This window comes from Sinocyclocheilus grahami, unplaced genomic scaffold (assembly GCF_001515645.1).
Source record: "Sinocyclocheilus grahami isolate Dianchi unplaced genomic scaffold, SAMN03320097.WGS_v1.1 scaffold800.1, whole genome shotgun sequence".
In the NCBI taxonomy this organism is placed as follows: domain Eukaryota; kingdom Metazoa; phylum Chordata; class Actinopteri; order Cypriniformes; family Cyprinidae; genus Sinocyclocheilus; species Sinocyclocheilus grahami.
Genome location: NW_015505979.1, coordinates 395,738 through 407,363, shown reverse-complemented (window position 1 = coordinate 407,363; position 11,626 = coordinate 395,738). Strand labels below are relative to the sequence as shown.

Below are 11,626 nucleotides of genomic sequence, written 5' to 3'. Positions count from 1 at the left end.
TGATGATATCTAACACACCCCAAAACAGCAATAATTTTGTAACATCTGAAACAAGTGAATGCGAGTGTAGATCCCTTACTGCTACTTCTGGTAAATTCTTCACTTTAAAAATTACAATTACACAAACATTCTTAGAATCTTATGAATGATACAATTGTGATAGTTATTACTACTTCATGCATACTACTAACATTTTTTCTTTGGATTGTATTCTGCAATTGTTCAGTAGGACAGTAGACATTATAGATTTGATACAACAAAAATATAGGGTAAAAATTTATTATCTTTGTTTGAAAATAGCAGTACGAAAAGCTCCAGTGCAGAGCAGCACAAAAGCCCTTATGCACATTCTGGGTACATGTGCTTATTTCAGTTTGTTTTAACATTTGAATGGCTAAAGTCTGATTACACTGTATTCAGCATAAACTGTGCTACATTAATATGTGAGCAGCATGTACAGTATGTACACATTTGTATTTCTGAGAAAATCAACTCACTGAAATAGAACATAAAACACATACTAAACATTTGTTTGCAAGAATTTTGAGTGCTGGATTTTGTAGTCTAGAGTTACAAAAGTATGTGATAATCATCATGCACACTAATTCACATAACAATACACACACTGATTTTTTTTTAGCCTTTATGTTAGAGAGACTGTATGTGAGGGAGTGTCAGTGGTCATAAAGATTAATGTGTTTCACACAAATCCAAAAGTTTGTTAAAGTTACTTACAAATGTTGATATTTAGATGAAATGACAAAATTGAGCAGAGCATAGCCATTACACATAACAAATAACATTAAATGTGTTGAGATTTAGTGGGGGTGGGGATGTGGTTGTGATTTGTGTAATTTGGTTCAGTTTACAGTTTATGTATTTGTCATCATTAGACATGAATGGGCTGCAGCATGTGGGTGGCATGCGTGCATATGTTTATCATGTTGACATAAGCCCTATTCGGACGGTAATTGTTTCTCAGGGGGACGTAAGGGATTTTCACCATTTACAGGGTTAGAGTTGGTGATTTTAATGCCGTCTGAATCAAGAATGTCTGTGTTTTTCTCTCACCACCCCCGTAAAAAGGATGAATAAAGTTACATTGTGGCAACACAGAAACTGAATTTCACTTTTCACTTTTCCGGTAGCCACAACAAAAGTTTGGTCATCAGATTATGTCACAGTTGCATAACAGTCACGTATTTTGGTTAGTTTGGAGGAATGTGACCGTTTTAGATGTTAAAGGTGACATATCATGAAGATCTGACATTTTTTCCAGTTTTAAGTGCTATAATCGGGTGCCTGGTGCATCTACCAACCCAGGAAACGTGAAAAAGATTAACCCAGTAACTTTTTTTTGGTAAGCCTTTTTCTGCAAGCGTCTGAGAGTGCGTCAGATTTCGCTCCCTCTGTGATATAGCAAAGGGATCTTATTATAATATTACTGCCCCTTAATCTGCACCTTTTCACCTAAGGCATCACCATTATGTCCCTATAAAACCCTATATCAGAAGTTTACATTTACATTTACATTTAGTCATTTAGTCATTCCCCAATTTGACTTACAATTGGGGAATACATAAAGCGATTCTTCTTAAAGAGGCAAACAGACACAGGAACTGCTCGCAATACCAAATTTCACTTTTCACTTTTCCGGTAGCCACAACAAAAGTTTGGTCATCAGATTATGTCACAGTTGCATAACAGTCACGTATTTTGGTTAGTTTGGAGGAATGTGACCGTTTTAGATGTTAAAGGTGACATATCATGAAGATCTGACATTTTTTCCAGTTTTAAGTGCTATAATCGGGTGCCTGGTGCATCTACCAACCCAGGAAACGTGAAAAAGATTAACCCAGTAACTTTTTTTTGGTAAGCCTTTTTCTGCAAGCGTCTGAGAGTGCGTCAGATTTCGCTCCCTCTGTGATATAGCAAAGGGATCTTATTATAATATTACTGCCCCTTAATCTGCACCTTTTCACCTAAGGCATCACCATTATGACCCTATAAAACCCTATATCAGAAGTTTACATTTACATTTACATTTAGTCATTTAGTCATTCCCCAATTTGACTTACAATTGGGGAATACATAAAGCGATTCTTCTTAAAGAGGCAAACAGACACAGGAACTGCTCGCAATACCAAGTTTTAGGCATTGTTCAAATAAGTACAAGCTAGAAAGGGAAGGAATAAATAAAGAGAAAGAAACATTTATTTTTATTTATTTTTTATTTTTTTAAGATTAACTTAAGTAGCGTTTAAAGAGATGAGTTTTCAGCTGTCTCTTGAACATTGTCAGGGATTCAGCATTCCGGATAGCGGTGGGAAGATCGTTCCGCCAGCCAGGAACTACACCAAGATTTCTGACCGAAGTCGATGGGGTAATTGTAGAAGAACCTAGCTGGATGGTGAAGTTTAAACTAATATGGCTTTAAAATGCATGATTAGCGTGAGTACGAGTTTGTAAAGTACAAGCTGTAAAGGCACAGCCCTATTGTGGAAAGGGGGCGGGGAGCAGCAGCTCATTTGCATTTAAAGATACATGCACGTGTTTCTGCTTCCTCTCAAAATAGGCATTTTCAAAATTATATAATACATGATCTGTGCTGTATTTTGAGCTGGAACTTCACAAACATTCTGGGGACACCTGAGACTTATATTACATATTGTAGAAAGTGGCATAATTGGTCACCTTTAAGATACATTTTTGATTTTTACCAGTTTCCATGGTCCACTTTATATTAACTGGCCTTAACTACTATGTACTTACATTTAAATTAATCATTCGGTACAATGCACTTATTGTGTACATACATGTTTTTAAATTGTACTTATATTTTAAAAATACCTGCATGTAATTACATCTGTAATTATATTTATAATTACACTGTTGACCCATCCCTTACACCTTAACCCAGTCTTAAACCTACCCATACCACCAAACCTGTACCTAACCTTATCCGTTTCCCACCTCAGTAGCAACAAAAGTGTTTTGCAATACACTATGAACACAATAAGTACATTGTACTTATTTTTTTATGTAAGTACATAGTAGTTAATGCCACTTAAAGTGGGACTGTTTCCATAATGTAACCCATACAGATACTTTCATTTTTCATATGAGAATAAAGTGTTGTGAAATTAAAGATGGTGTAGAATATGATATGGTATAGTAGAAACATTTGGAGAAAGATTCATAAACCCTTCATATGCTTAGCTGTGTCTGGATTATTGTCATTGTTGTCAGCTTGTTGACACTGCTGACACTATAAATCTGGATATCACTAAATTATGCTAAATATATCTTTAGATTTACTCTACAACTACTAATGAACTACTAATGTAAAATTACTTTGTTACTATGGCAAGAGATTATCTGTCCTTACTGAGCTAAAATATAGAATGTTATATGAGATATAATAAAAGAAAATAATAAAAAAGAACATGAATGAATGAATATCCCTTACACACCTGTGCTGAATAAAAATGATTTCAAACTTCAGTCTCTGTTTGCCGTGTCACTTTTTTTCTCTTTCTTGCAGGACATAAACGCTACAGCTGAGATGATTTACACACACATACAGAATCGAGAACTGATGTGTCAGAATTTATTTATGTGGTTAATCCCTAGCAGCATTTTTCTGTCCACTGACTTTCCCTTAGGTCTTGCCAAGTCTTGACATTAACATATCTCTTTTGGCAATTGCTCATTCAGAAAATTGAATCTCCCTAAAAACCAGAGGCCTTGAAACATGAAGAGCAATTAAGGAACAAAAATACTCTTGTTTTGAATGTTGTTATAGTGCACAGACATACCTATGGCAAGTCATTTTATCATTTAATTTCCCTGTCCAATTCCGGATATCATGCAATTTTGACTTACTGTAGTTGGCATTAAAGATATCGAGTTATGCTATTTTAACTACTCATACTTCCATTAACCTACATATTTTTTGATATTAACAAATGAGTTTTGATTAGTTGGTTAGAAATTGCAATTAAAGGTATTTATAATATTGTACTAGATATAATTCTAATATATAATTGTCACGAATCCTGTCCGTGGACTTCCGTACGATTGCCACCAGAGGTCACCCTTCTACGTGGGAAGCGGTCCTGACACGATGATCGTCATCGCGGACAATGTGCGGCGCACCATCTCGATCAGGCTCCTGAAGTCCCTCTTCACCGTCTCCGTCTGCCATAGCTTGGTGTCGTTAGCCCCCGTGTGAAGCACGACCGCTCCAGTGCTCTCGTCGTCCTTCAGGATCGCGGGTATCTGCGCAGAAACATCGAGAACACGAGCACCAGGGAAATAGTGTGTGTGCACTTTACCTTCTGCTAACGTAGCACGGACGTGTCGGACGATGGAGTCTTCGATGATCACAGCATCGCGTTCCGTCTCGCGGAGGGGAGCGAAGCGGTTCCGGGTGGAGATCTCGAAGACCGGAGGCGGCAGAGGGGGAGAGGTCGTCACCCGGGGCCTGGCTTGCGTCTTCCGTGGGGGGTGCACCAAGGGTCCGTGGTGTCCCAGCCCCGGAGTGAAGGACATCTGGGAAGATCGCGTCCTGGGTGCACCGGGCCTGTGCAGAGAAACACACGGAGTAGAGGTGGTGGGAGAGTTAACAGCGCGCTGTATACTTACCCCGGACTTGTGAGCATCAGCCTGGGATGTTTCCAGCGCGGCTCTCCGCGCTCTCAGCTGGGTCTGCTTCGCCACCAGGTCATGGATCTGCTTCTCCACGGCCTCCAGCTCGAGCTGCACCGAATGCAGCTCGAACGTGTCCTCACCTGCACTCAAAGGTAGACACACATCCGCCATTAAAACAAGTAACAGTGAATAGTGTATTAGTAATGGAAGCGAGATTAGCGGCAACCACGCTGGCGATGCTAGCGGGCTATATGCTAATAGCGGACTCGGGAAGTCAAAAATAGAACTAGTGATAACAAGGCGCTCTGATTGTTTTTGTTGTAGAATACGGTGAGTGAGTGAGTGAAGTGAGTGAAGTGACGTGTGGCCAAGTATGGTGACCCATACTCAGAATTAGTGCTCTGCATTTACCCATCCAAAGTGCACACACACAGCAGTGAACACACACAAACCGTGAACACACACCCGGAGCAGTGGGCAGCCATTTATGCTGCGGCGCCCGGGGAGCAGTTGGGGTTCGGTGCCTTGCTCAAGGGCACCTCAGTCGTGGTATTGCAGGTGGGAGAGAGTGCTGTACATTCACTCCCCCCACCTACAATCCCTGCCGGTACGAGACTCGAACCCACAACCTTTGGGTTATGAGTCCGACTCTCAGAGTCTCAGGTTATACGATAGGTCACACGATATAGAAACGAAAATGGTGTATAAAATTGATTTTAAGATAAAAAATTAGATGACAAAGAATTAACTTGACGGAGCTCAAACTCAAAACACACGGCAGCAACAAACAGGAAGTGACGTCTGTTTTTTTTCCATCCTACATTTGCCTTTATTAAAAACATATATCTGGATGTGCACAAAAAAATCTTGTTACAAAATGTGCCCAAAATGGTTAAAAGGCTCAGAGCCTGTAGAGATTGTGGCCAGTAAATGATGCGGTGTTTGTCAGAACAACACTGTTTCTGACTATCATCTGTGGAAAATCTTTCAAAGACGCGTGGAATAACTGCACCTGCACCTGTCTGCAAACACTGAACCTGCAAGAGCAGACAGGCTAGCAATCTGCCAGAGATGAAGCTGCGCTGCTGGAGATCACCGCAGGAGAACAGAGTTCACAATCACAGTCACCTGACATTATCGTCCAATAGATCTGCAGTCTGTGTCAGAGATCACATGATATCTGTGCTGAGCCTCTCCTGTCAATCAAACCTGAAATACTTCTGAAACAAAGCAGAGACAAACAGCGCCCCAATGCATCACTTCAGGCGGGTGTTTCCGGTCTGGAAGTCTCTGCAGTGCAGCTCTGGCTGTTTGTGGGCATCTGGGCATCAGTTTTTCAGAGCCTATTATTGGTTTCTGTTGGATGTCTGAGTGTTGATGATCCTCAGTAGCTTCTGACCATTGTGCTCTAAGAGGACTGGTGGAGGGTCTGTGAGGTTTGTGGATGATTTAAGGATACGCAGTCTGAGATCTTACAGTCATCATGCTCTCAGTCCCATGAGTCTCCTGTGATGCTCTGGCTTTACTGACGTCTGCAGGATGAGCTCTGAGTCTCCGAGTGCGGAGCTGTGTGATCTGGGTGGAGGAGAGGGAGACATCGAACAGCCTGATGAAGAGCTGAGTCTCAACGTCTCTGCAGATTCTGCTGCGGGACACTGAACGAACCAATCAGGAGAGCTTGTGTCTCTAGTGATGTCATCGCTGCTGAAACTATGGCTGTGACTGCCTTCATCGTCATCTTCATCATTGCTGTGGTGGATTCTCATCACCTGCGGCTGCCGCTCCTTCTCAATAACCAACAGACGTTTGTTGTGCTCAATCCTCCAGCTTCTGAGTTCAGTAAAAACATCCCTGTGATCCCAGCTGCTCCACTCTTCATGCTCAAATGTGTGTTCAGGAATGAAGTTACTGATCCCTGTGCTGGGACGAGTTTGAGAGCTAGAGTTTTGGAGCTTTATTTTCTGTCTTCGAGCTCGAGCAGCCTATAGTGGATTCCCACAGAGAACTCGACCAACACCGTTGGTCAGATCGCTGGCCTCGTGGTTCAGGACGGTGATGTTGGAGCCGGTTGATCCTGGTCTTGATCCGCTGCAGGAAGTGAGAGGTCTGGCGCTGTCTGGACGGCTTCTCAGATCTCCAGGCCGAGCTGAAGCAGGTCTGACGCCGCTCTTAAACACATGGAGTGCTGCTGAGACAGTCTCCAGAAGCTGCTGTTTGTCTTTACCTGTGTCTGCATCTGTGAGCTCCAGGCCGTCTCTGATGGATTCTCTGAGAAGAGTCCAGTCCTGCAGTGAAGCTCTGCAGCGTTAAGGTTTGTCCTCTTCAACAGGAGCGTCATCGAGGAAGATCAGCTCACGCACTGCATACCTGTAGCTGTAGCCCGAGACCTCAGAAGCTCCTGGAGCGGGGCAGGTGCACACAGGGTTTCCTTCCAGTGAAAGTGTCCTGAGCGTCACACAACGGCCCAAATACCACAACTGAGCCTGATCTTCAACCTCGTTCTCCTCCAGATACAGCAGCTCCAGATCCTCCAGCAAACTGACTGGACTCAGGTCTGAGATGCTGTTGAATGCCGCATACAGCTCCTTTAAGGAGGAAAGAGCAGAAATCCCCTCCAGGTCGGTCAGACCACATCGAGCCAGACACAAGACCTGCAGGAGGGAGAAGCCGGTTCCCAGATCTCGCACGGATGAGATCAGGCTGTTGCTCATCTTCAGCTGTGTAAGTTTGGGCAAGTAGATTCCGAAGTTGTCCAGAGTCTCCTCTCGGGTGTCGACACACATCTCCAGTGACCACACTTCTTGTAACTCGTCTGATCCAGACAGGATTTTCAGTTTCTCCGCTGAAAGACTCGGATCGAGCAGCAGCTCTTCAGCAGCAGCAGCAGGTTTGGGAATCTGTCTTCGTCTCCGGAGGGCCTATAACCCTGAGAGACCGCAAGACAAGCCCACCATTGCACTAGTCACCACCTCGAGCTCTGTCCTCTGTGTTGCGCGCTCTTTTTGTATTGTGTCCACAGGTGAATGCAGTCAGAGCAACCACAAGATCACCCGACAGCAACACTCTACACTGCTCTATAAAAGTGATTGCATGTCTCAACAGGTTAAAAAAATCTCCAACATATATATATATATATATATATTATATTTTCCTGTCGAGAAAAAACTCTGCAAGTTCATAGTATCGAGTGAATCCCAAATATTCCATCAAATTCCTCCATCTTGTAAAAACACTGCCAATCTTTGCCCATGTTGTCTGTCTCTATGTGTTTTGACGCGCTTTTGAAACACAATCTTAATTAGTTTAATTTTCCAGATCCGCTAAACACCCTCTGGCTCCGCCTGCTACTGTAGCCACGCCCCAAACTCGCCACGGTATGCAAATACATAGACAGGCAGGGACGACCGTCCCAAAACTAGAAGTTTTTATTATTATTATTATTATTTTAATACTAAGAACATACAGTCTATGGCCAAGAACAATACTGTACAACAAGAAATTTTATTCAAAAGGAAAAAATAAATACAAAATAAATAAATAAATAATTTACAGAGTCCAATGCTATGATAAAATGATTCCAATTTATGCAACTATATTATGTGTGCTTACAGTGTTGTCAACTTTTACCTTTACTCTTAAGTCATTATTTTTTATTGTTATTATTATTATTTATATTTATTTGTTTATTTATTTTTGTGAGGTAAGTAAGAGAATGTTGTTTTGGAGTAAGACCATTGCATTTTATAAATGTGAAACTTTCGCGAATTATTTACGTAGTGTCCGCATTCTCTCATCTTCGCTCAGTGCTTCTCTATGTAGTGTACTGCGTGTCATGCACTCTATAGGGAATGAGATCCGGAGGACGCAGCGTGACGCATGCTGACCGTAGACTGTCACTGCGCATGCGCCGCCGCCGCTCGCATTTCCTGTTGGTGCTCTTCTCGTTCGGAGCCATGGCGCTGCTGACAGCGGGTACAGACTCTAAATATCTTTTATATCAGTCATCATACATCAGATCGGCGTCTGATGGAGTGATTGTGTGTGTTTGCAGTTTTCTCTTCTCTTCTCTTCAGTCCCGCGTGCGCTTTGGTGCAGGAGCTCGATGACACGTGAGATATTCCTTCCTCTAATATATTCTTTCGAAGTCATTTTCACGATGTGAGCAATATTATGAGAACTGAGTGGCGGCTCGCTGGGAACAGTCTTGAGTTTACTGCAGTATGAGTGAGGGAAAGCTGTGTACAGATCTGATCTGATGCATTGATGGAGTTCATATCCTTCATAAATGACAGCTGCATGTTCAGCATTTACTGATGCTGATATATTTCTCTTACAAACCCGCCTTGATTACAGCTGCTGTGCTTTTCATTAAACCTCATGACATTGCTTGACAAGTAGTTTTCATTTCTGTACTGATGAATTTATGAAAGTTTAAAAGCTGTTCTGTTTGAGTAAAAGTCAAAGGTTGTATTATATTTAATAAAAATATAAACAGATCAGTTTAATAAAAAAAAAAAAAGGATTTTCAGCATGCACATCTTCAACGTCATTTTCACGATGTGAGCAATATTATGAGAACTGAGTGGCGGCTCGCTGGGAACAGTCTTGAGTTTACTGCAGTATGAGTGAGGGAAAGCTGTGTACAGATCTGATCCGATGCATTGATGGAGTTCATATCCTTCATAAATGACAGCTGCATGTTCAGCATTTACTGATGCTGATATATTTCTCTTACAAACCCGCCTTGATTACAGCGCTGCTGTGCTTTTCATTAAACCTCATGACATTGCTTGACAAGTAGTTTTCATTTCTGTACTGATGAATTTATGAAAGTTTAAAAGCTGTTCTGTTTGAGTAAAAGTCAAAGGTTGTATTATATTTAATAAAAATATAAACAGATCAGTTTAATAAAAAAAAAAAAAGGATTTTCAGCATGCACATCTTCAACATGTTTGCATGATGTATTAATTTGTCATGGGCTCACTGCACTCACTGGAGAAAACCTGTCTCTGCGTCTGCTGTATGGCAAACATTATCACTCCAGTGTAAATCTATTTCAGTATTTTTGTTTAAATATCATGAGTGTATGTGCAAGATTAAATGCTGAAGGACAATGCAGAGCCAGAGCCAGAGAAGCACAGAACAGACAGAAGAATGAACACAAAATGAACCAAAAGTGTGTATTTGCAAGACGAGAGGTTGATAGAATAGAGCAATGCTTGGCTGAAGAAGAGAAGGACGGAACCGTAGCTCGACGTGTTCTGTTATAGTGGTGCACCACACGGGAGTCGAACCCACAACCTCGCGGTCTTCAGTGTGTCGATCCGCTCCGAGCCAAACACGGCTCCGTGTGAGAAGCCACACGATCGCACAACATGAGGAGATGGACAGAGTGCATTCAAAAGAGTCGTCAGGTAAACTAATATTTATTGAACAAAGGGTTCAAAAGTTATAGCCAACAGAAAAGTGAATTTTTGAACTGGTGGAGGTGGCACTATAGAGTTGGTCCTAGATCCCCAAATTTGGTCCGAATACTATTCAGGAGCATCCCAACAGGTTTTCTGTGTAGGGTCCATCGGGATCGTGGCATAGACTACAGCACGGGCTCCAGCGGTGAACGCCTCTGTTAACATCTCAGAAAGTGTAGTCGTGTCTCGTGAGCCTCAAACTCATTATTTAATCTGTGAATATTCAGTTCATGGAGTTATTCAGTTGATTGTTTCGAATGTGTGATCAGTGAGATTGCTTTCAATCGCATTTAATGCAGTCAACTCCTTTACTTCTGCTGAGAGCGAATAGCAGCTCAGAAATATCTATGGTATAGTGTAATTAGGGATGCAAAAAGGTAAAATTAAAGTAAATTTCAGAAACATTCCAGGATTTTTTGGAAAGTTTCCGGAAATGTAGCGGAAATATTCCACCCCTTTGCAACCTTAAGTGTAATTACATTTTATTGTGATTTTGTCCATATTGTACGTTTCAGCATCTATCCGAACTCTTTTGTACATGTAAACGTTACACACAGATCTGCACATAAACACTGAGAGCTTATCAGTACGGAACCGCTTCCAGTGCAGTGGATGCAGCACACTTGATAACTTTTCTGTTTCTATTGTAGGCTTCCCTGTTATTTTCTCCAGTAAATGCAAATCTTGTGTGTCCTGTGTTTTGTTCAGGTTTAAAGACAGCAGGATGGATGACGTTTGGCTGGTGGATGTGAGTCAAACACACATGATCTAATGTAAAGCTGTGTGAGTGTGTGAGTGTGTGAGTGAGTGTGTGGTAGTGTGTGGTAGTGTGTGAGAGTGAGGGAGTGTGAGGGAGTGTGAGGGAGTGTGAGGGAGTGTGTGAGAGTGTGTGAGTGTGAGTGTGAGTGTGAGTGTGAGTGTGAGTGTGAGTGTGAGTGTGAGTGTGAGAGTGAGAGTGAGTGTGAGTGTGAGTGTGAGTGTGAGTGTGTGAGGGAGTGTGTGAGGGAGTGTGTGAGAGTGAGGAGTGTGTGAGGGAGTGAGTGTGAGAGTGAGTGTGAGAGTGAGTGTGAGAGTGAGTGTGAGAGTGAGTGTGAGAGTGAGTGTGAGAGTGAGTGTGAGAGTGAGTGTGAGTGTGAGTGTGAGGGAGTGAGTGTGAGTGTGTGAGGGAGTGTGTGAGGGAGTGAGTGTGTGAGAGTGAGTGTGAGGGAGTGTGAGGGAGTGTGTGAGGGAGTGTGTGAGGGAGTGAGTGTGAGTGTGTGAGGGAGTGTGTGAGAGTGTGTGAGAGTGAGTGTGAGGGAGTGTGTGAGAGAGTGAGAGTGTGAGTGTGAGTGTGAGAGTGAGAGAGTGTGTGAGAGTGAGTGAGAGAGTGTGTGAGAGTGAGTGTGAGTGTGAGTGTGAGTGTGAGTGAGAGTGAGTGAGAGTGAGTGAGAGTGAGTGTGAGTGTGAGTGAGAGTGTGAGAGTGAGTGTGAGTGTGAGAGTGAGTGTGAGAGTGAGTGAGTGTGAG

General features: G+C 42.4%; 1 protein-coding gene and 1 pseudogene across 2 annotated transcripts in view; one reads left to right on the top strand and one right to left on the bottom strand.

Moving 5' to 3' along the window:
• Positions 1 to 5,509: 5,509 nt before the first annotated feature.
• On the bottom strand, positions 5,510 to 8,447 carry LOC107561950 (leucine-rich repeat-containing protein 56-like; annotated as a pseudogene).
• Positions 8,448 to 8,513: 66 nt separating this feature from the next.
• The window catches only part of LOC107561962 (protein disulfide-isomerase TMX3-like), a 26,161-nt gene continuing 23,048 nt past the window's right edge, over positions 8,514 to 11,626 (top strand). Inside the window, exons 1-3 of one of the 2 annotated variants that reach the window (XM_016246517.1) lie at positions 8,514 to 8,625; positions 8,705 to 8,762; positions 10,830 to 10,869. In XM_016246517.1, coding sequence (XP_016102003.1) covers positions 8,556 to 8,625; positions 8,705 to 8,762; positions 10,830 to 10,869 — 168 coding nt within the window. In that variant the 5' untranslated portion in view covers positions 8,514 to 8,555. Of the gene's footprint in view, positions 8,626 to 8,704; positions 8,763 to 9,314; positions 10,068 to 10,829; positions 10,870 to 11,626 lie in introns of those variants that run through there. The other variant, XM_016246519.1, reaches the window with a different exon arrangement.